Raw genomic sequence first — 25421 nt, forward strand, 5'->3', positions numbered from 1 at the left:
CCTGCCATTAAAAGCCAGACTTATCAACATGGAGTTGATAACACGATCCTGATGAAGTCATCAGTTGACCTTGGTGGTAGCAGACAGACTAAAAACAACGATTTCGGATAAAAACAGGTGTTCAGTGTGATGATGAATGTAATGACCGACCTGACAGACAGACCGCTGCCAGGGCTTCTGTTCCGTCGGGGATATTACAGAGACAATTAGAGGGATCAGAGTAAATACAGTCTCGCAGACACACAGTCTCACAGACACACACAGTCTCACAGACACAGTCACACACACAGTCACACACAGTCACACACAGCGTCACAGTCACACACAGTGTCACAGTCACACACAGTGTCACAGTCACACACAGTGTCACAGTCACACACAGTGTCACAGTCACACAGTGTCACAGTCACACAAACACAGTGTCAAAGACACATATAGTCACACTCACACAATGTTTTCGGCAAAAGTATTCAGACTCCTAGACTTTTTCCACATTTTGTTACGTTACAGCCTCATTCTAAAATCGTATATTTTCTGCCCCTCAATCTACAATACCCCACAATGACAAAGCAAAAACATATATTTACATTAGTATTCAGACCTTGTGCTATGAGACTCGAAATTGAGCTCAGGTGCATCCTGTTTCCATTGATCATCCTTGAGATGTTTCTACAACTTGATTAGAGTCCACCTGTGGTAAATTCAATTGATTGGACATGATTTGGAAAGACACACACCTGTCTATATAAGGTCCCACAGTTCCCAGTGCATGTCAGAGCAGAAACCAAACCATGAGGTCAAGGGAATTTTCTATAGAGCTCAGAGACAGGATTGTGTTGAGGCACAGATCTGGGGAAGGGTACCAACACATTTCTGCAGCATTGAAGGTCCCCAAGAACACAGTGACCTCCATCATTCTTAACTTGAAGTTTTGAACAGCCAAGACTTTCCCAAGAGCTGGCCGGCCGGCCAAACTGAGCAATCGAGCAGAAGGGCCTTGGTCAGGGAGGTGACCAAGAACCCAATGGTCACTCTGACAGAGCTCTATAGTTCATCTGTGGAGATGGGAGAACCTTCCAGAAGGACAAAAATATCTGCAGCACTCCACCAATCAGGCCTTTAATGGTAGAGTGGCCAGACGGAAGCTACTACTTAGTAAAAGGCACATGACTGCAGGCTTAGAGTTTGCCAAAGGCACCTAAAGACTATCACACAATGAGAAAAAAGATTCTCTGGTCTGATGAAACCAAGATTGAACTCTTTGGCCTGAATGCCAACCGTCACGTCTGGAGGAAACCTGGCACTATCTCTACGGTGAAGCATGGTGGTGGCAGCATCATGCTGTGGGGATGTTTTTCAGCGGCAGGGACTGGGAGACTGGTCAGGATCGAGGCAAAGACGAATGGAGCAAAGGAGAAAGATCCTTGATGAAAACCTGCTCCAGAGCGTTCAGGACCTCAGACTAGGGCAAAGGTTCACCTTCCAACAGGACAACGACCCTATGCACACAGCCAAGACAGTTGTTGAGACTTGTCAACTCCACAGCTAAAAGGCGAGTTCACCGTTAACCAAAGTGAACTTGCCAGAAGTGTCCCCGACTAGCCAAGTTCGGCCTCTGACCTCCCTAACCCGACACCCCCCACAAAGCTCTCCCTAACCCGACACCCCCCACAAAGCTCTCCCTAACCCGACACCCCCCACAAAGCTCTCCCTAACCCGACACCCCCCACAAACCTCTCCCTAAACAGACACCCCCCACAAAGCTCTCCCTAACCCGACACCCCCCACAAAGCTCTCCCTAACCCGACACCCCCACAAAGCTCTCCCTAACCCGACACCCCACCACAAAGCTCTCCCTAACCCGACACCCCCACAAAGCTCTCCCTAACCCGACACCCCCACAAAGCTCTCCCTAACCGACACCCCCACAAAGCTCTCCCTAACCCGACACCCCCCACAAAGCTCTCCCTAACCCGACACCCCCACAAAGCTCTCCCTAACCCGACACCCCCACAAAGCTCTCCCTAACCCGACACCCCCACAAAGCTCTCCCTAACCCGACACCCCCACAAAGCTCTCCCTAACTCGACACCATATACCACACCCTGCCAGGTTGACTGGCCTGATATCATCCAAATGGCTCCCTATATAGTGCACTACTAATAGCCATAGGGCTCTGGTCAAAAGTGCTGCACTATATAGGGAATAGGGCTCTGGTCAAAAGTGCTACAGAATATAGGGAATAGGGCTCTGGTCAAAAGTGCTACACTATATAGGGAATAGGGCTCTGGTCAAAAGTGCTGCAGAATATAGGGAATAGGGCTCTGGTCAAAAGTGCTGCACTATATAGGGAATAGGGCTCTGGTCAAAAGTGCTGCACTATATAGGGAATAGGGCTCTGGTCAAAAGTGCTGCACTATATAGGGAATAGGGCTCTGGTCAAAAGTGCTGCACTATATAGGGAATAGGGCTCTGGTCAAAAGTGCTGCACTATATAGGGAATAGGGCTCTGGTCAAAAGTGCTGCACTATATAGGCAATAGGGCTCTGGTCAAAAGTGCTGCACTATATAGGCAATAGGGCTCTGGTCAAAAGTGCTGCACTATATAGGGAATAAGGTGCTATTTGGTAATACATGCACTGAACACAAGGGGCGCTATTTATAACCTCACTGATACTCAGTAATCCGAAGGATAGTAATGCTAAACAAGTACAAGTAAATCCCATCTAAATGCTAACGAGCGCATTTACGAACATTTTATACAGTCTCTGACAAACTATATGCAGGAAGGACATCCCAGTTCATAAAGTTATACAACTAAAAAAAAAGGGTACACAGTTTGTTGCGCGAACAAAAGCAATATTAAACAGCAAGGCTCTTGTCCCAGGAGGGGATGTCTCTGCTGTTACCAAGAGAAGCTTGATTTTGGAAGACGCTAACCACTGAGCTAGGTAACAAGCTACTAGGTTAGCAAACCAGTGGGTAAATATCCAGTAGTGAATTCCCTAATGTAACTAGATCACCTGGCGCCTGCTGCACAACAGTGGACTCACAAGGCTCCGGTCTCTCTTTACTTAAATATAAGCTACAAATATTTACATTTTTTGAAGACCGTATTGACAGTAAAAAAAAAATAAAAAAAAACGTGTGGCCATTTCCAAACAGCCCGGTTTACAGTACTCTGCTTTACCAGTACTGAACTTATCTAATCAAAATGTTCATCGTACAACATCCCCATCACTGGCAGCGACCCACCGTTGAAGTGACCCACCGTAGAAGTGACCCACCGTTGAAGTGACCCACCGTTGAAGTGACCCACCGTTGAAGTGACCCACCGTTGAAGTGACCCACCGTTGAAGTGACCCACCGTTGAAGTGAACCACCGTTGAAGTGACCCACCGTTGAAGTGACCCACCGTTGAAGTGACCCACCGTTGAAGTGACCCACCGTAGAAGTGACCCACCGTTGAAGTGAACCACCGTTGAAGTGAACCACCGTTGAAGTGAACCACCGTAGAAGTGACCCACCGTTGAAGTGAACCACCGTTGAAGTGACCCACCGTTGAAGTGACCCACCGTTGAAGTGAACCCCCGTTGAAGTGACCCACCGTTGAAGTGACCCACCGTTGAAGTGACCCACCGTTGAAGTGACCCACCGTAGAAGTGAACCACCGTTGAAGTGAACCACCGTTGAAGTGACCCACCGTTGAAGTGAACCACCGTAGAAGTGACCCACCGTTGAAGTGAACCACCGTAGAAGTGACCCACCGTTGAAGTGACCCACCGTTGAAGTGACCCACCGTAGAAGTGACCCACCGTAGAAGTGACCCACCGTTGAAGTGACCCACCGTTGAAGTGACCCACCGTTGAAGTGACCCACCGTTGAAGTGACCCACCGTTGAAGTGAACCCCCGTTGAAGTGACCCACCGTTGAAGTGACCCACCGTTGAAGTGACCCACCGTTGAAGTGAACCCCCGTTGAAGTGACCCACCGCTGAAGTGACCCACCGTTGAAGTGACCCACCGTAGAAGTGAACCACCGTAGAAGTGACCCACCGTTGAAGTGACCCACCGTTGAAGTGACCCACCGTTGAAGTGACCCACCGTTGAAGTGACCCACCGTAGAAGTGAACCACCGTAGAAGTGACCCACCGTTGAAGTGACCCACCGTTGAAGTGACCCACCGTTGAAGTGACCCACCGTAGAAGTGAACCACCGTAGAAGTGACCCACCGTAGAAGTGAACCACCGTAGAAGTGACCCACCGTTGAAGTGAACCACCGTTGAAGTGACCCACCGTTGAAGTGACCCACCGTTGAAGTGACCCACCGTAGAAGTGAACCACCGTAGAAGTGACCCACCGTTGAAGTGAACCACCGTAGAAGTGACCCACCGTTGAAGTGACCCACCGTTGAAGTGACCCACCGTTGAAGTGAACCCCCGTTGAAGTGACCCACGGTTGAAGTGACCCACCGTTGAAGTGAACCACCGTTGAAGTGACCCACCGTTGAAGTGACCCACCGTAGAAGTGAACCACCGTTGCCTCCACACAACAAGATTTGATGGCAACCACACTAACGCATAATAAACTAGTCTTAACCAACATTGAGAAGTAAATCTATATTCACATATATATATATATATATGTATTACCTTTGAGCAGGGCGACCCTGTTCTGTGGCTCGTTCAGCTCATGATCATCCATGTTTCCGTCTACACAGAGAGAGATAGAGAGGACAGAAAGAGAAGAGGAACAGAGAGGATTAACAGTGAGCTGGGACCAGACCAGGCCAAACAGCCAGAGAGGCATTGAGTGACAAACTAAATCAATAGCCATCCTGTGGTTCTGCTCGGGATAGAGATTCACGAGCACGCCATGCTGATTATGTCCTAGTTAGAATTGATTAACATAAAAACTTTTTTTTACATTGGTTACCATCTTATAAACATAGTGAAGACTGGTTAACGTTATGAATTTATATAAAGTCATAAACAGTCATTTAACTACGTCAGTCCTTAAAATTAAATAAAAAATATCAACATACCTGTCAACTAAAAATTCACTAAAAAATCTAAACTTGTTAATATAATAAGAGGTGTAAACAGTGCCTGATTGTTCATTGTTAATATAATAAGAGGTGTTAACAGTGCCTGGTTGTTCATTGTTAATATAATAAGAGGTGTTAACAGCGTCTGGTTGTTCATTGTTAATATAATAAGAGGTGTTAACAGTGTCTGGTTGTTCATTGTTAATATAATAAGAGGTGTTAACAGTGTCTGGTTGTTCAAGGTGTTTTACCTGACGTGTCGTCACTGCTGCGATCTTTGCTGGGACTTAATGTATCTGACATGTCCGACTCCTTAGCATCCACTAGGTTTTCTACTGGACAGAGGGATAGACCACTTACAACAGAACTACCAAACTAATAAAACCACATGTAAATGTAACAGAATGTCAAGTAGGTTTAAGTCAATAAGCAATATTGAAACAGTACACATGACACGACCCCCCCCCCCCCCGTTGCTTCAGTTGGCTTGCTCCCCTTGTTTCCATCCATCCATGGTCATCTATCTGCCTGACTGCCAGGGGGTATGAGGTGTGGTCATCTATCTGACTGCCAGGGGGTATGAGGTGTGGTCATCTATCTGTCTGCCAGGGGGTATGAGGTGTGGTCATCTATCTGCCTGACTGCCAGGGGGTATGAGGTGTGGTCATCTATCTGCCTGACTGCCAGGGGGTATGAGGTGAGGTCATCTATCTGCCTGACTGCCAGGGGTATGAGGTGTGGTCATCTATCTGCCTGACTGCCAGGGGATATGAGGTGTGGTCATCTATCTGCCTGACTGCCAGGGGGTATGAGGTGTGGTCATCTGACTGCCAGGGGGTATGAGGTGTGGTCATCTATCTGTCTGCCAGGGGGTATGAGGTGTGGTCATCTATCTGCCTGACTGCCAGGGGGTATGAGGTGTGGTCATCTATCTGCCTGACTGCTAGGGGGTATGAGGTGTGGTCATCTATCTGCCTGACTGCCAGGGGGTATGAGGTGTGGTCATCTATCTGCCTGACTGCCAGGGGGTATGAGGTGTGGTCATCTATCTGCCTGACTGCCAGGGGGTATGAGGTGTGGTCATCTATCTGACTGCCAGGGGGTATGAGGTGTGGTCATCTATCTGCCTGACTGCCAGGGGGTATGAGGTGAGGTCATCTATCTGCCTGACTGCCAGGGGGTATGAGGTGTGGTCATCTATCTGCCTGACTGCCAGGGGGTATGAGGTGTGGTCATCTATCTGCCTGACTGCCAGGGGGTATGAGGTGAGGTCATCTATCTGCCTGACTGCCAGGGGTATGAGGTGTGGTCATCTATCTGCCTGACTGCCAGGGGGTATGAGGTGTGGTCATCTATCTGCCTGACTGCCAGGGGGTATGAGGTGTGGTCATCTATCTGCCTGACTGCCAGGGGGTATGAGGTGAGGTCATCTATCTGCCTGACTGCCAGGGGTATGAGGTGTGGTCATCTATCTGCCTGACTGCCAGGGGGTATGAGGTGTGGTCATCTATCTGACTGCCAGGGGGTATGAGGTGTGGTCATCTATCTGACTGCCAGGGGGTATGAGGTGTGGTCATCTATCTGCCTGACTGCCAGGGGGTATGAGGTGTGGTCATCTATCTGACTGCCAGGGGGTATGAGGTGTGGTCATCTATCTGTCTGCCAGGGGGTATGAGGTGTGGTCATCTATCTGCCTGACTGCCAGGGGGTATGAGGTGTGGTCATCTATCTGCCTGACTGCCAGGGGGTATGAGGTGTGGACATCTATCTGCCTGACTGCCAGGGGGTATGAGGTGTGGACATCTATCTGACTGACTGCCAGGGGGTATGAGGTGTGGTCATCTATCTGCCTGACTGCCAGGGGGTATGAAGTGTGGTCATCTATCTGCCTGACTGCCAGGGGGTATGAGGTGTGGACATCTATCTGCCTGACTGCCAGGGGGTATGAGGTGTGGACATCTATCTGACTGACTGCCAGGGGGTATGAGGTGTGGTCATCTATCTGCCTGACTGCCAGGGGGTATGAGGTGAGGTCATCTATCTGCCTGACTGCCAGGGGGTATGAGGTGTGGTCATCTATCTGCCTGACTGCCAGGGGGTATGAGGTGTGGTCATCTATCTGCCTGACTGCCAGGGGGTATGAGATGAGGTCATCTATCTGCCTGACTGCCAGGGGGTATGAGGTGTGGTCATCTATCTGCCTGACTGCCAGGGGGTATGAGGTGTGGTCATCTATCTGCCTGACTGCCAGGGGGTATGAGGTGTGGTCATCTATCTGACTGCCAGGGGGTATGAGGTGTGGTCATCTATCTGCCTGACTGCCAGGGGGTATGAGGTGTGGTCATCTATCTGACTGCCAGGGGGTATGAGGTGTGGTCATCTATCTGTCTGCCAGGGGGTATGAGGTGTGGTCATCTATCTGCCTGACTGCCAGGGGGTATGAGGTGTGGTCATCTATCTGCCTGACTGCCAGGGGTATGAGGTGTGGTCATCTATCTGCCTGACTGCCAGGGGGTATGAGGTGTGGTCATCTATCTGCCTGACTGCCAGGGGGTATGAGGTGTGGACATCTATCTGCCTGACTGCCAGGGGGTATGAGGTGTGGACATCTATCTGACTGCCAGGGGGTATGAGGTGTGGTCATCCATCTGCCTGACTGCCAGGGGGTATGAGGTGTGGTCATCTATCTGACTGCCAGGGGGTATGAGGTGAGGTCATCTGACTGCCTGACTGCCAGGGGGTATGAGGTGTGGTCATCTATCTGCCTGACTGCCAGGAGGTATGAGGTGTGGTCATCTATCTGACTGCCAGGGGGTATGAGGTGAGGTCATCTATCTGCCTGACTGCCAGGGGGTATGAGGTGTGGTCATCTATCTGCCTGACTGCCAGGGGGTACGAGGTGAGGTCATCCATCTGCCTGACTGCCAGGGGGTACGAGGGGAGGTCATCTGACTGCCTGCCAGGGGGTACGAGGTGAGGTCATCTGACTGCCTGCCAGGGGGTACGAGGTGAGATCATCTGACTGCCTGCCAGGGGGTACGAGGTGAGGTCATCTGACTGCCTGCCGGGGGGTACGAGGTGAGATCATCTGACTGCCTGCCAGGGGGTATGAGGTGAGGTCATCTGACTGCCTGCCAGGGGGTACGAGGTGAGATCATCTGACTGCCTGCCAGGGGGTATGAGGTGAGGTCATCTGACTGCCTGCCGGGGGGTATGAGGTGAGATCATCTGACTGCCTGCCGGGGGGTATGAGGTGAGATCATCTGACTGCCTGCCGGGGGGTATGAGGTGAGGTCATCTGACTGCCTGCCAGGGGGTACGAGGTGAGGTCATCTGACTGCCTGCCGGGGGGTATGAGGTGAGATCATCTGACTGCCTGCCGGGGGGTATGAGGTGAGATCATCTGACTGCCTGCCGGGGGGTATGAGGTGAGGTCATCTGACTGCCTGCCAGGGGGTACGAGGTGAGGTCATCTGACTGCCTGCCAGGGGGTATGAGGTGAGGTAATCTATCTGCCTGCCAGGGGGTATGAGGTGAGGTCATCTATCTGCCTGCCAGGGGGTATGAGGTGAGGTCATCTATCTGCCTGCCAGGGGGTATGAGGTGAGGTCATCTATCTGCCTGCCAGGGGGTATGAGGTGAGGTCATCTATCTGCCTGCCAGGGGGGTACGAGGTGAGGTCATCTGACTGCCTGCCAGGGGGTATGAGGTGAGGTCATCTATCTGCCTGCCAGGGGGTATGAGGTGAGGTCATCTATCTGCCTGCCAGGGGGTATGAGGTGAGGTCATCTATCTGCCTGCCAGGGGGTATGAGGTGAGGTCATCTATCTGCCTGCCAGGGGGTATGAGGTGAGGTCATCTGACTGTCACGTTTTATCAGCTCGGGTTAATAAAGTAGCTCAAAAACATTTATCTTCTGCTGCCTCCCTCACTTGAATCGGGCCAGGTCCGTGTGAGAACGCCCCAGGTCCATTTCAGAACTTGTCTTTTTGGACGCATGAAGACCTCTAACCTATAGTGGGGTCTGCGGGGACCCCCCTGGTAGGCAGGTGTGTGTGTTACGGTAATCTGGTGTGTGTGTGCGTGTTACGTAATCTGGTGTGTGTGTGCGTGTTACGTAATCTGGTGTGTGTGTGCGTGTTACGTAATCTGGTGTGTGTGTACTGTAATCTGGTGTGTGTGTGTTACTGTAATCTGGTGTGTGTGTGTTACTCTAATCTGGTGTGTGTGTGTTACTCTAATCTGGTGTGTGTGTGTGTGTGTTACTCTAATCTGGTGTGTGTGTGTGTGTGTTACTCTAATCTGGCGCGTGTGTTACGTAATCTGGCGCGTGTGTTACGTAATCTGGCGCGTGTGTTACGTAATCTGGCGCGTGTGTTACGTAATCTGGCGCGTGTGTTACGTAATCTGGCGCGTGTGTTACGTAATCTGGCGCGTGTGTTACGTAATCTGGCGCGTGTGTTACGTAATCTGGCGCGCGCGTGTGTGTGCTACGTAATCTGGCGCGCGTGTGTGTTAAGTAATCTGGCGCGCGTGTGTGTTACGTAATCTGGCGCGCGTGTGTGTGTGTAACGTAATCTGGCGCGTGTGTGTGTTACGTAATCTGGCGCGTGTGTGTGTTACGTAATCTGGTGCGCGTGTGTGTTACGTAATCTGGCGTGTGTGTGTGTTACGTAATCTGGCGTGTGTGTGTGTTACGTAATCTGGCGTGTGTGTGTGTTACGTAATCTGGCGTGTGTGTGTGTGTTACGTAATCTGGCGTGTGTGTGTGTTACGTAATCTGGCGTGTGTGTTACGTAATCTGGTGTGTGTGTTACGTAATCTGGTGTGTGTGTTACGTAATCTGGTGTGTGTGTTACGTAATCTGGTGTGTGTGTGTACTGTAATCTGTGTAATCTTGGGGGAGATGACATACCATTTGTTGCATCTCTGATGTTCCCTCCCACCCTTTTCCTCTCTGAAACAAAACGATTGGCATGATGAGGTCTGTCAGTTACTGTGCCCTGCTGCTAGAATCCTTGTCAGTGGCCTGGTCTCTTCTTTGATCCAAGTCAGATATAAATAGATATTATTAAATCAGTGTCGTGTGATTCAGCTGCAGTTTAATCTCCTGGCTGCATTCAGACAGCTGACCCTGAACAGACGTCGAGTGCCTGGAGAACGTTTAACAGCCGACCCGTGGCTAGGGTTCAACTAATAATGCCCTGGATATAGTTTTACCTACAATAAATAGACACCATGGCTGGGAAAAGCTCCAAGAGCAGCATGCAGATTCAGGATCGACAGGAGAACCAGAGAGGACAGGTCAGACTCAGGATAGACAGGAGAACCAGAGAGGACAGGTCAGACTCAGGATAGACAGGAGAACCAGAGAGGACAGGTCAGATTCAGGATAGACAGGAGAACCAGAGAGGACAGGTCAGATTCAGGATAGACAGGAGAACCAGAGAGGACAGGTCAGATTCAGGATAGACAGGAGAACCAGAGAGGACAGGTCAGATTCAGGATAGACAGGAGAACCAGAGAGGACAGGTCAGATTCAGGATAGACAGGAGAACAGGTCAGATTCAGGATAGACAGGAGAACCAGAGAGGACAGGTCAGATTCAGGATAGACAGGGGAATCAGAGAAGACAGGTCAGATTCAGGATAGACAGGAGAACCACAGAGGACAGGTCAGATTCAGGATAGACAGTAGAACCAGAGAGGACAGGTCAGATTCAGGATCGACAGGAGAACCAGAGAGGACAGGTCAGATTCAGGATCGACAGGAGAACCAGAGAGGACAGGTCAGATTCAGGATGGACAGGAGAACCAGAGAGGACAGGTCAGATTCAGGATAGACAGGAGAACCAGAGGACAGGTCAGATTCAGGATGGACAGGAGATTTAGACATGCCAAAGAGATAACCCGACCTTAAAGAGCAGGCCAGCTGAAACTAAACAGAGAGCTGACTCCTTACTCTCTGGAAGAGTAATACCTGGTATTACCACAGGGTGGTGATGTACAGGAGTTGATCGAGTTCTCTTACACCCAACAGTTGTTAAGCAACAAAAACCAATGCGGGCGCAACTTTGGGGGGAAAACAGATGATGTTGGCTAAGATGGTTAACCACATGTAACCTTATATATCATCTCTTGGTTAGCTAGCTAGCTAATTTTAGCCATATTAGCATTGCAATGAAATCAGTCAAAACACCTCAAAACAAGACATGGTATCAAGAACGAGCTGAAACGAGCCACTTCAGATTCCCCACACGGCAGTTTCTTGTCATTCTTGCTAGCCATCTGGCCATCCAGAATCACAACAGGCCGACTTCTGACCCATGGAAGCGCCCACATGGTTTTCATGTCCTCGTCAGCTAATCCATCGACAGAGCCTGTGTAATGAACAGTATTTTACCTTTCAGTCTGTCAGGACTGGTAAGGCTGTCTCCTTCTGCTGTCTGGTTGTTCTGCAGGTGGGCATCTATGACCTCTGAGACAGATACATAATAGAGATCAGCCATTAGTAAGACCGTGGTCATAACTAGAGGTCGACCGATTAACCGGAATGGCCAATTAATTAGGGCCGATTTCAAGTTTTCATAACAATCGGAAATCGGTAATTTTGGACGCCAATTTTTTATTTATTTTTACACCTTTATTTAACCTTTATTTAACTAGGCAAGTCAGTTAAGAACACATTCTTATTTACAATGACGGCCTATGAACGGTGGGTTAACTGCCTTGATCAGGGGCAGAACGACAGATTTATACCTTGTCAGCTCAGGGGATCCAATCTTGCAACCTTACGGTTAACTAGTCCAACGCTCTAACTACCTGCCTCATGAGGAGCCTGTTACGCGCATGCAGTAAGAAGCCAAGGTATGTTGCTAGCTAGCATTAGTTATATATATATATATATATATATATATATATATATATATATATATATATATATATATGTTATTGCTAGTTTATCTAGCGTGTCCTGCGTTGCATATAATCGATGCGGTGCGCATTCGCGAAAAAGGACTGTCGTTGCTCCAATTTGTACCTAACCATAAACATCAATACCTTTCTTAAAATCAATACACAAGTATATATTTTTAAACATGCATATTTAGTTAATATTGCCTGCTAACATGAATTTCTTATAACTAGGTAAATTGTGTCACTTCTCTTGTAACAGAGTCAGGGAAAATGCAGCAGTTTGGGCCGCCTGGCTCGTTGCGAACTGTGTGAAGACTATTTCTTCCTAACAAAGACAGCCAACTTCACCAAATGGGGGATGATTTAACAAAAGCGCATTTGCGAAAAAAGCACAATCATTACACGACTGTACCGAACCATAAACATCAACGCCTTTCTTAAAATCAATACACAGAAGTATATATTTCTAAAACTGTATATTTAGCTAAAAGAAATCCAGGTTAGCAGGCAATATTAACCAGGTGAAATTGTGTAACTTCTCTTGCGTTCATTGCACGCAGTCAGGGTATATGCAACAGTTTGGGTCGCCTGCCTCGTTGCGAACTAATTTGCCAGAATTTAATGTAATTTTGACATAACATTTAAGGTTGTGCAATGTAACAGGAATATTTAGACTTAGGGATGCCACCCGTTAGATAAAATACAGAACGGTTCCGTATTTCACTGAAAGAATAAACGTCTTGTTTTCGAGATGATAGTTTCCGGATTCGACCATATTGATGACCTAAGGCTCGCATTTCTGTGTGTTATGTTATAATTAAGTCTATGATTTGGTAGAGCAGTCTGACTGAGCGATGGTAGGCACCAGCAGGCTCATAAGCATTCATTCAAACAGCACTTTCATGCGTTTTGTCAGCAGCTCTGCTGTTTTTGACTTCAAGCCTATCAACTCCCAAGATTAGGCTGGTGTAACGATGTGATGTGAAATGGCTAGCTAGTTAGCGGGGTGCGTGCTAATAGCGTTTCAAACGTCACTCGCTCAGACTTGGAGTAGTTGTTCCCCTTGCTCTTCATGGGTAACGCTGCTTCGAGTGTGGCTGTTGTCGATGTGTTCCTGGTTTAAGCCCAGGTAGGGGCGAGGAGAGGTACGGAAGCTATACTGTTACACTGGCAATACTAAAGTACCTATAAGAACATCCAATAGTCAAAGGTATATGAAATACAAATAGTATAGAGAGAAATAGTCCGAAAATACTATATTAATTACAACCTAAAACTTCTTACCTGGGAATATTGAAGAATCGTTAAAAGGAACCACCAGCTTTCATTTGTTCTCACGTTCTGAACAAGGAACTGAAACATTAGCTTTTTTACATGGCACATATTGCACTTTTACTTTCTTCTCCGACACTTTGTTTTTGTCTTATTTAAACCAAATTGAACACGTTTCATTATTTATTTGAGGCTAAATTGATTTTATTGATGTATTATATTAAGTTAAAATAAGTGTTCATTCAGTATTGTTGTAATTGTCATTATTACAAATAAATTTGAAAAAAAAAGAACAAAAATAATAATAAAACATTGGCTGATTAATCGGTATCGGGTTTTTGTTGTCCTACAATAATCGGTATCGACGTTGAAAAATCATAATCGGTCGACCTCTAGTCATAACACCTCATATCAGTTACATTTAGGGAAAAGTATTGGAAATCAGCATACAAAAAAAAAAAAATTGTATCTGTCCCTAATATTCAAATTTGAGAGGAGCAAAACTCATCTCCCGACACTTATGCCAGCACATTTGTACAATCAAAATTAACTAAATGTTTCATTTTATTTTCTAATGATCAATCACTCAGTGAACATGCCTGGGCCTGAATAAATAATAATAACAAGTAGACTGACTAAAACAACCATATGGCTTCAGCCAAGTAGACTGACTAAACAACCATATGGCTTCAGCCAAGTAGACTGACTAAAACAACCATATGGCTTCAGCCAAGCAGACTGACTAAAACAACCATATGGCTTCAGCCAAGCAGACTGACTAAAACAACCATATGGCTTCAGCCAAGCAGACTGACTAAAACAACCATATGACCTCAGCCAAGCAGACTGACTAAAACAACCATATGGCTTCAGCCAAGCAGACTGACTAAAACAACCATATGGCTTCAGCCAAGCAGACTGACTAAAACAACCATATGACCTCAGCCAAGCAGACTGACTAAAACAACCATATGGCTTCAGCCAAGCAGACTGACTAAAACAACCATATGACCTCAGCCAAGCAGACTGACTAAAACAACCATATGGCTTCAGCCAAGCAGACTGACTAAAACAACCATATGGCTTCAGCCAAGCAGACCGACTAAAACAACCATATGACCTCAGCCAAGCAGACTGACTAAAACAACCATATGGCTTCAGCCAAGTAGACTGACTAAAACAACCATATGGCTTCAGCCAAGTAGACTGACTAAAACAACCATATAGCTTCAGCCAAGCAGACTGACTAAAACAACCATATGGCTTCAGCCAAGTAGACTGACTAAAACAACCATATGACCTCAGCCAAGTAGACTGACTAAACAACCATATGGCCTCAGCCAAGTAGACTGACTAAAACAACCATATGGCTTCAGTCAAGTAGACTGACTAAAACAACCATATGACCTCAGCCAAGTAGACTGACTAAAACAACCATATGGCTTCAGCCAAGTATACTGACTAAACAACCATATGGCTTCAGCCAATTAGACTGACTAAAACAACCATATGACCTCAGCCAAGCAGACTGACTAAAACAACCATATGGCTTCAGCCAAGTAGACTGACTAAAACAACCATATGGCTTCAGCCAAGTAGACTGACTAAAACAACCATATGACCTCAGCCAAGTAGACTGACTAAAACAACCATATGGCTTCAGCCAAGTAGACTGACTAAAACAACCATATGGCTTCAGCCAAGTAGACTGACTAAACAACCATATGGCTTCAGCCAAGCAGACTGACTAAAACAACCATATGACCTCAGCCAAGCAGACTGACTAAAACAACCATATGGCTTCAGCCAAGTAGACTGACTAAAACAACCATATGACCTCAGCCAAGCAGACTGACTAAAACAACCATATGGCTTCAGCCAAGCAGACTGACTAAAACAACCATATGGCTTCAGCCAAGCAGACCGACTAAAACAACCATATGACCTCAGCCAAGCAGACTGACTAAAACAACCATATGGCTTCAGCCAAGTAGACTGACTAAAACAACCATATAGCTTCAGCCAAGCAGACTGACTAAAACAACCATATGGCTTCAGCCAAGTAGACTGACTAAAACAACCATATGGCCTCAGCCAAGTAGACTGACTAAAACAACCATATGGCTTCAGCCAAGTATACTGACTAAACAACCATATGGCTTCAGCCAATTAGACTGACTAAAACAACCATATGACCTCAGCCAAGCAGACTGACTAAAACAACCATATGGCTTCAGCCAAGTAGACTGACTAAAACAACCATATGGCTTCAGCCAAGTAGACTGACTAAAACAACCATATGACCTCAGCCAAGTAGACTGACTAAAACAACCATATGGCTTCAGCCAAGTAGACTGACTAAAACAACCATATGGCTTCAGCCAAGTAGACTGACTAAACAACCATATGGCCTCAGCCAAGTAGACTGACTAAAACAACCATATGACCTCAGCCAAGTAGACTGACTAAAACAACCATATGGCTTCAGCCAAGTAGACTGACTAAACAACCATATGACCTCAGCCAAGTAGACTGACTAAAACAACCATATGGCCTCAGCCAAGTAGACTGACTAAACAACCATATGACCTCAGCCAAGCAGACTGACTAAAACAACCATATGGCTTCAGCCAAGTAGACTGACTAAAACAACCATATGACCTCAGCCAAGTAGACTGACTAAAACAACCATATGGCTTCAGCCAAGTAGACTGACTAAAACAACCATATGGCTTCAGCCAAGTAGACTGACTAAAACAACCATATGGCCTCAGCCAAGTAGACTGACTAAAACAACCATATGACCTCAGCCAAGTAGACTGACTAAAACAACCATATGGCTTCAGCCAAGTAGACTGACTAAACAACCATATGACCTCAGCCAAGTAGACTGACTAAAACAACCATATGGCCTCAGCCAAGTAGACTGACTAAACAACCATATGGCTTCAGTCAAGTAGCAAAACCATCGAGAACACACACATAAACACAACAAGAAAACAAACACTTACCGTCAAAGTTGGCCAGCTTGTGCAACGACGAGCCCACTGCTTCTTTCAACTGTTTCACGGCTGTAGAGGGGAGAAATTGAGGTCAAAACGTGACGATGACTGAATGGGGCACCTGTTGAGTGAGAGAAGCATCCATCTCTAGACCTCGTCTCAGGATTAGCCTCTGGCTAGCTTCTGAGCGGCAGTAGTAGGTAGTTAGCTCATTTAAGAACAGCGAACCAAATAAAACGCTGTTCATCAACCAATCAGCAATAAGCTAATTTAATTTGGCATGCTGGAATTCTCTCAACACAGTACCACACAAAGCAGTGTGATGTAAAAATGTACAGAACAGTACAAACGATCGGTGCAAAAACAACAGCTAGAGTCATCACTGGCAGGTAAACTACAGTACCCATCATGCAACAGAACAAGGAAGTTAAAACACCCAGACAGTCCAAGAGAGGAACCACACAGCAAGGCTAATATGAAGTTAAAAAGGTGGTGTTATCATGCAGAAAACCAAAGAGTGATGGTGAATGTCTCAAAAGAAGAGGAAAAACAAGTTATGCAATTATATGAAGAAGCAAAATGCAAAGGAAACCATTCTAATAGCCTGCCCTGAGACACGGTACATACTCCTATACCAGGAAACCATTCTAATAGCCTGCCCTGAGACACGGTACATACCCCTATACCAGGAAACCATTCTAATATCCTGCCCTGAGACACGGTACATTCTCCTATACCAGGAAGCCCTTCTAATATCCTGCCCTGAGACTCATTACATTCTCCTATACCAGGAAGCCATTCTAATATCCTGCCCTGAGACACGGTACATACTCCTGTACCAGGAAACCATTCTAATAGCCTGCCCTGAGACACGGTACATTCTCCTATACCAGGAAACCATTCTAATAGCCTGCCCTGAGACACGGTACATACTCCTATACCAGGAAACCATTCTAATAGCCTGCCCTGAGACACGGTACATACTCCTATACCAGGAAACCATTCTAATAGCCTGCCCTGAGACACGGTACATACCCCTATACCAGGAAACCATTCTAATATCCTGCCCTGAGACACGGTACATTCTCCTATACCAGGAAGCCCTTCTAATATCCTGCCCTGAGACTCATTACATTCTCCTATACCAGGAAGCCATTCTAATATCCTGCCCTGAGACACGGTACATACGCCTGTACCAGGAAACCATTCTAATAGCCTGCCCTGAGACACGGTACATTCTCCTATACCAGGAAACCATTCTAATATCCTGCCCTGAGACACGGTACATTCTCCTATACCAGGAAACCATTCTAATAGCCTGCCCTGAGACACGGTACATACTCCTATACCAGGAAACCATTCTAATAGCCTGCCCTGAGACACGGTACATACTCCTGTACCAGGAAACCATTCTAATAGCCTGCCCTGAGACACGGTACATACTCCTATACCAGGAAGCCATTCTAATAGCCTGCCCTGAGACACGGTACATTCTCCTATACCAGGAAACCATTCTAATAGCCTGCCCTGAGACACGGTACATTCTCCTATACCAGGAAACCATTCTAATAGCCTGCTCTGAGACACGGTACATGTGGCTAACCCTAAACTCTTAGCTCACAGCAGTTGGTTTCATCATGGGCAGCGTGGACGGCCAGCATTCTCCAAACCACAGTCAACTAAAGGCTTCAGTAGGACAGGAAATGGATGTCAGAAACTTTGTGGTACATTTATTCCTCCTCCGTTACACAGTAGCTCTGCGGTAAAGTTGCCCTCATGTACAGATCTAGGATCAGCTTCCCCTTCACCCAATCCTAACCTTAAACTTTTGTGGGGAAAACACAAAACTGACCAAAGATCAGCATCTGGGGGGCAAATTCACCCTCAACCCCTGGGAATCCATAATCCTAAATATCCTGATGACACTACCCTGACAGGCTGACTACTGTCTGCACATTAGAGAAAGCATTTTAACAGATCAGATTTTACACTTGCACCTAGGTCTGGCTAAACAACCGATTGGAAAACATAGTGCAAATTGAGAAATGTGACTAAACTGAATAAAAAGAAAACTACACTATGAAACAAAGCTTTCGGTCACCTCAAATGACATTTTGGGCAAAAAGGCAAACTCCGCTCCATCATTCGCTGAATCAGATGGCTCATTCATTCCAAAACCCACTGATATTGCCAACAAATAAAATTCTTTTTTTTAACTGGCAAGATTAACAAACTTAGGCTAAACATGCCAGCAACAAACGCTGACACTACACATTCCAAGAATATCTGATCAAATTATGAAAGACAAGCATTGTCATTTTGTAAAGTCAGTGTGGAAAATGATTGTCGTCTATCAACAATGACAAGCCACAGGGGTCTGACAACTTGGATGGAAAATTACCGAGGATAATAGTGGACAATATTACATCTCCTATTTGCCACATCTTCAATTTAAGCCTAGTAGAAAGTGTGTCCCCTCAGGCCTGGAGGGAAGCTAAAGTCATTCCACTACCTAAGAATAGTAAAGCCCCCCATTTACTGGCTCAAATAGCCGACCAATCAGCCTGTTACCAACACTTAGTAAACTTCTGGGGGAAATTGTGTTTGACCAGATACAATGCTATTTCACAGCAAACAAATTGACAGACTTTCAGCACGCTGATAGGGAAGGACATTCAACAAGCACAGCACTTACAATCGTTTTTAATTTTATCTTTATTTAACTAGGCATGTCAGTTAAGAACAAATTAAGAACAAAATCTTATTTTCAATGACAGCCTAGGAACAGTGGGTTAACTGCCTTGTTCAGGGGCAGAACGACAGAGTTGTACCTTGTCAGCTCGGGGATTTGATCCAGCAACCGTTTGGCTACTGGCCCAACGCTCTAACCACAAGACTACCTGATTGGCTGAGAGAAATGTATTAAAAAACTGTGGGGGACGTTTTGTCAGACTTCAGTGCGGCTTTTGACTTTATCGATCATAGTCTGCTTCTGGAAAAACGTGTATGTCATGGCTTTAATTTTGTTCTGTCTAACAGAACAAAAATCCAGGTAGTATCAGGCACTCCCCAGGGAGTACAGGAGGGGACTGAGCACACACCCCTGGGGAACACCGTGTTGAGGATCAGCGTGGCGGATGTGTTGTTACCTACTAGGTACGGGTAAAGTGACAATGCATAGAAAATAAACAGCGAGTAGCAGCGAATAGTCACTGCAAATAGTCTGGGTGGCCATCTGATTAATTGTTCAGCAGTCTTACGACTGCTAGAAGCTATTAAGGAGCCTTTTGGAGTCCCCCAACTAGTATATAGGTTCTGGACGGCAGGAAGCTTGGCCCCAATGATGTACTGGGTCATACATACTACCCCCTTTAGCGCCTTGCGGTCGGAGGCCGAACAGTTGCCATACCAGGCAATGACGCAAAATGTAAGGATGCTCTCGATGGTGCAGCTGTACGTTTTGAGGATCTGAAGACCCATGCCAAATATTTTCAGTCTCCTGAGGGGGAATGGGTGTTGTCGTGCCCTCTTCACAACTGTGTTGCTGTGTTTGGACCATGTTAGTTTGTTGGTGAATTGGACACCAAGGAACTTGAAGCTCTCAACCTGCTCCACTACAGCCCCGTCGATGAGAATGGGGGTGTGCTCGGACCTCCTTTTCCTGTAGTCCACAATCATCTCCTTTGTCTTGATCACGTTGAGGGAGAGGTTGTTGTCCTGGCACCACCTGGCCAGGTCTCTGACTTCCTCCCTATAGGCTGTCTCATTGTTGTCGGTGATCAGGCCTACCACTGTTGTGTCGTCTGCAAACTTAATGATGGTGTTGGAGTCGTGCCTGGCTGTGCAGTCATGAGTGAACAGGGAGTACAGGAGGGGACCGAGCACACACCCCTGGGGAACACCGTGTTGAGGATCAGCGTGGCAGATGTGTTGTTACCTACCCTTACCACCTGGGGGCTGCCCATCAGGAAGTCCAGGATCCAGTTGCAGAGGGAGGTGTTCAATCCCAGGATCCTTAGCTTTGTGATGAGCACTGAGGGCACTATGGTGTTGAACGCTGTGCTCTAGTCAATGAATAGCATTATCCCATAGGTGTTCCTTCTGTCCAGGTGGAAAAGGGCAGTGTGGAGTGCAATAGAGATTGCATCATCTGTGGATCTGTTGGGGCGGTATGCAAATTGGAGTGGGTCTAGGGTTTCTGGGATAATGGTGTTGATGTGAGCCATTACCAACCTTTCAAAGCACTTCATGGCCACAGACGTGAGTGCTACAGGTCGGTAGTTACTTAGGCAGGTTACCTTAGTGTTCTTGGGCATAGGGACTATGGTGGTCTGCTTGAAACATATTGGTATTACAGACTGGGTAGAGAGGTTGAAAACGTCAGTGAAGACACTTGCCAGTTGGTCAGCACATGCTCGGAGTATGCAGCCTGGTAATCCATCTGGCCCTGCGGCCTTTTGAATGTTGACCTGTTAAAAAGGTCTTACTCACATCGTCTGCAGAGAGCATGATCACACAGTCGTCCGGAACAGCTGATGCTCTCATGCATGTTTCAGTGTTAACTTGCCTCAAAGCGAGCATAGAAGTAATTTAGCTCATCTGGTAGGCCTGTGTCACTGGGCAGCTCTCAGCTGTGCTTCCCTTTGTAGTCTTTAATAGTTCGCAATACCTGTCCTGCAATGATGCCAATATCAAGTAGCCTAATGCCAAACCGAACTACTAACGGAACCAATAAATCCAAGATGTTCTGATCAAAATCCATGTGGAATCGGGAACAAAACGATACCTTTCACTCCACCAGGTGTCAATCAATATCAGTCAAATGTATTTAGAAAGCCCTTCTCACATCAGCAGTAAGTCGACACAAGCTTTGTCTCAGTGTGTGGCAACTCAGACCTGCTTGCCTAGGCAATACTGTTCATGTTACGGTATCCAGGGAGATCCCACTTCACTGCAAAGAGATGGACAGGTTCACTGGTACCTGAAGGCCTGGCGTGACGATAGCTGATTAGTGGTAGATCACAGAAAGGCCGTCTTGTTAGCGATAGAACACAGAGATGTGCAGACACCAGAAGGTGCTAGAGTTTAATCTGGCCTGGTTCCTCTGCCACTACAGACAGTGATGTCGTGAGCTCAACTCCACTGCTCTGCAACGTGCCAACGTAAACAGTAAAGTTACTGTAATGTACAGTTACATTAGGACAGTGAGTATAACATCCTATTCTTTCAAGAGAATACCAGTGCTGTTTACACAATAACACATTATAACCATTCCCTCTCAGTCTACATGGATGAATGTATAGTTAATTAACTTCCTGTTAGTTTGACCTACACAATAAAATATTAAATAGAATCCAACTTGTGAACAATTTTAAATGAAACACCAGTACTCCCTACAGAACAGTACTCCACCCTCAAGTTGACCTGATATAGGAAGAGCATCATTAGGAACCAGTTCATCACTCTCCTTCCAACACATTGTTGATTTAAACCACCCAGATTATCAGTGTTTTGTTAAGAGATGTAGCCAACAGGAAGAGAAGGCTGTGAAGAATACAGCAAGAGACATCCCAGGTAAATAACTAAAGCCATACTACCTTCCTGTTGGTTCAGGGCGATGTCAACGTCTACGTCATTGTCTCCTGGTGGATCTCCTAGCGGTATACAGACACGAAGCATCGCCTCAACAACCCCAAACAAGCTCAACTTACAGTAACCTGGCCGAGACCACAGTGTTTTACAGTAACCTGGCCTAGACCACAGTGTTTTACAGTAACCTGGTCGAGACTACAGTGTATTAAAGTAACCTGGACGAGACCACAGTGTTTTACAGTAACCTGGCCTAGACCACAGTGTTTTACAGTAACCTGGCCTAGACCACAGTGTTTTACAGTAACCTGGCCTAGACCACAGTGTTTTACAGTAACCTGGCCTAGACCACAGTGTTTTACAGTAACCAGTAGCTAGAGACCATTCAGACAGAACAGATTAAAAGGTGAAAGACTGACGGACAGAACGAAGAAGACGAAGAATAACAAGCAACGGAAGGTAAGAAGCTCTGAGTCATGCCAGATTAGTAAGTAGAGGGGTTTACGTCCCATATGGAGCCCTATTCCCTACCAGGGCCCCGGTCAAATATAGTGCACTTGGTAGGGAATAGGGTTCCATAGGAGTGATGCAGGGTTAGAAGCAGAGCACTAACGTTAACAGACACGGTCGGCCTAACGGATCGTCACTCACCTAAACTGTTGTTGTCCTTTATGCTTTTCTCCTGAAGCTGTTCTAACCGAACTGGAAACAACAACAACAACGGATTGGAGAGGACATGGACTGGAGTGACCGAAGGTCAACTTAAATTGTTCTTTGAGGACATGGACTGGAGTGACCGAAGGTCAACTTAAATTGTTCTTTGAGGACATGGACTGGAGTGACTGAAGGTCAACTAAAATTGTCCTTTGAGGACAAGGACTGGAGTGACCGAAGGTCAACTTAAATTGTCCTTTGAGGACAAGGACTGGAGTGACCGAAGGTCAACTTAAATTGTCCTTTGAGGACAAGGACTGGAGTGACCGAAGGTCAACTTAAATTGTCCTTTGATGACAAGGACTGGAGTGACCGAAGGTCAACCTAAATTGTCCTTTGAGGACAAGGACTGGAAAGACCGAAGGTCAACTTAAATTGTCCTTTGAGGACATGGACTGGAGTGACCGAAGGTCAACTTAAATTGTTCTTTGAGGACATGGACTGGAGTGACCGAAGGTCAACTTAAATTGTTCTTTGAGGACATGGACTGGAGTGACCGAAGGTCAACTTACATTGTTGTTTGGGGACATGGATTGGAGTGACCGAAGGTCAACTTAAATAGTCTTGGGGGGGCCTCCCGGGTGGTACAGTGGTAGAGGTGGTCAGAAAGAGGTCAGAGGTGAGACAGGTCTTCCTGTGCAATAGGGTTAGCGTTAAGGCTAGAGTGACCAAATGTCAACTTAAATTATTTTATTCTATTTTATTGAGTACCATGCATGCAAGCCTAGGTCCCCAGTGTCCCCCACCGGGGTTGAGATCAACACTTCACCCCCGACAATGACAGTTCAGCAGCAGAGAAATACAGGTTCTGATTCATGATGTATGGATAAAACATGCACTCCAGAGGGCTTTGACCAAACATCCTAAATCTGGCCTGTTATGACACATGCCGCAAAGGTGTGTCTCTACGTTACTAACCTTGCAGGGCAGTGAGGCGTTCATTAGTGAAGTCGTTATCAGCCTGTAAGGCCTCGATACGGGCCTGTAGAGCCTGTTCCTTCTCCTCCAGCTCATCAATACAAAGCTGCAGTTCCTTCTTCTCCATCTGACCCCTCTGAGTCAACTCCTCCTGACGACCCTCTGCCAGCTACACAGGGACACACACGCACAGGGACGCACACGCACAGGGACGCACACGCACAGGGACGCACACACACAGGGACGCACACACACAGGGACGCACACACACAGGGACGCACACACACAGGGACGCACACACACAGGGACGCACACACACAGGGACGCACACACACAGGGACGCACACACACAGGGACGCACACACACAGGGACGCACACACACAGGGACGCACAGGGAAAGGAGTGGGCATGTTAACGTGTGCAATGGAGAATCTGATGTGTGTGCTGGTGGTCAGACAATAGATAGAAATCTGATCTTAGTTAAAGCCTCTCCAACCTTTCTCCCCCCCAAAAAACCTGTCTAGCCCCCCTCTACAACCTGTACCCCCCCAAAACCTGTCCACCCCCCCTCTCCAATCTGTACCCCCCCAAAACCTGTCCACCCCCCCTCTCCAACCTGTACCCCCCCAAACCCTGTCCGCCCCCCGAAAAAAAAAAACTGTCCGCCCCCTCTCCAACCAGTCTCCACCCCTCCAACCTGACCACCCCTCTCCAACCAGTCTCCAACCCCCCCTTCTCCCCCACAACCTCCCCTCCAACCCCCCCCTCACCAACCAGTCTCCTCCCCTCCAACCTGTGCCCCCCCTTCTCCCCTCCAACCTGCCCCCCTCTCACCAACCAGTCTCCTCCCCTTCAACCTGTACACCCCCCTTCTCCCCCACAACCTCCCCTCCACCCCCCTCCCACCAGTCTCCTCCCCTCCAACCTGTGCCCCCCCTTCTCCCCTCCAACCTGCCCCCCTCTCACCAACCAGTCTCCTCCCCTCCAACCTGTGCCCCCCCTTCTCCCCTCCAACCTGCCCCCCTCTCACCAACCAGTCTCCTCCCCTCCAACATGTCCCCCCCTCACCAACCACTTCCACCTACTGTACCTTTATCTTGTCAGTGAGGTCCTTGATCTCGTTGATGGCCCCGTTGTATTTATTAGCCAGTTCTCTGAGCTCCTCCTGGTTCCTCTCGTTCATCTCCTTCAGATGAGTACACTCATCCTCCGTGTTACTCAGAGATCTCTGGAACGACAACAGGTGAGATGGCAGCACCGTTCATCCTCCACACACACACACACACACGTCACCCAGCCCCGGGGACTCACCTCGACCTCTTCCTGACCCCCCTCTACCTAGCCTTAACGCTAACCCTATTGCACAGGAAGACGCGTCTCACCTCGACCTCTGACAGCTTCCTGACCACCTCTATCTTCTCTTGTAGGACCTTCCTCAGGGACTCTTTGGCCGTGGTCTCATAGTTGTGTTTGTCTTCCTGCAGGGCTACCAGCTCGTTACGCATCCCATCCTCGGTTTGGTTCTTTAGAGGGGGGAGGGAAGAGGGAGAGAGACAGAGGTAAGCGAGAGAGGGGAGGGGCTGTCTAGTGCTTAGACTAATATAGGGTCATGAATTTTTCTGACCATGTAAATACATTAGACACACATATTTGGTGTTCTTTATTTAACATGGCAAGTCAGTAAAGAACAAATTCTTCTTTACATTGACAGCCTACCCCGGCCGACGCTGGTCCAATTGCGCGCCGCTCTATGGGACTCCCAATCAGGGCAGGTTGTGATACAGCCTGGAATCAAACCAGGTTCTGTAGTGACGCCTCCTGCACTGAGATGTAGTGCCTTAGACCGCTGCACCACTCGGGAGCCACCATATAGCATACCTCCCCAAAAATGCTAAACTTCCCTGTTATTGTAATGGTGAGAGGTTAGCATGTCTTGGGGGTATGATATAAAATGCTAACCTCTCC

General features: G+C 47.3%; 1 protein-coding gene across 50 annotated transcripts in view; it reads right to left on the reverse strand.

Moving 5' to 3' along the window:
• slmapa (sarcolemma associated protein a) overlaps positions 1–25421 on the reverse strand; it is a 133265-nt gene that overhangs the window by 39242 nt on the left and 68602 nt on the right. For 6 of the 50 annotated variants that reach the window (XR_016497467.1, XM_036984310.2, XM_090242112.1 and 3 more), the window contains 10 exons: positions 24839–24979; positions 24547–24684; positions 23456–23624; positions 22475–22525; positions 21832–21888; positions 16244–16303; positions 11449–11523; positions 9962–10003; positions 5298–5381; positions 4652–4711 (listed from right to left, as the gene is read on the reverse strand). Coding sequence is in view for 49 of the 50 variants with exons in the window: in XM_036984310.2 (XP_036840205.1) it covers positions 4652–4711; positions 5298–5381; positions 9962–10003; positions 11449–11523; positions 16244–16303; positions 21832–21888; positions 22475–22525; positions 23456–23624; positions 24547–24684; positions 24839–24979 (877 nt within the window). In the remaining variant the exon portion in view is untranslated. The remainder of the gene's footprint in view (positions 1–4651; positions 4712–5297; positions 5382–9961; positions 10004–11448; positions 11524–16243; positions 16304–21831; positions 21889–22474; positions 22526–23455; positions 23625–24546; positions 24685–24838; positions 24980–25421) is intronic. The other 44 variants (XM_090242101.1, XM_090242118.1, XM_090242119.1 and 41 more) reach the window with 15 other exon arrangements.

This window comes from Oncorhynchus mykiss, chromosome 7, assembly GCF_057628025.1.
Source record: "Oncorhynchus mykiss isolate SJ-2025 chromosome 7, ASM5762802v1, whole genome shotgun sequence".
Taxonomy (NCBI): Eukaryota; Metazoa; Chordata; class Actinopteri; order Salmoniformes; family Salmonidae; genus Oncorhynchus; species Oncorhynchus mykiss.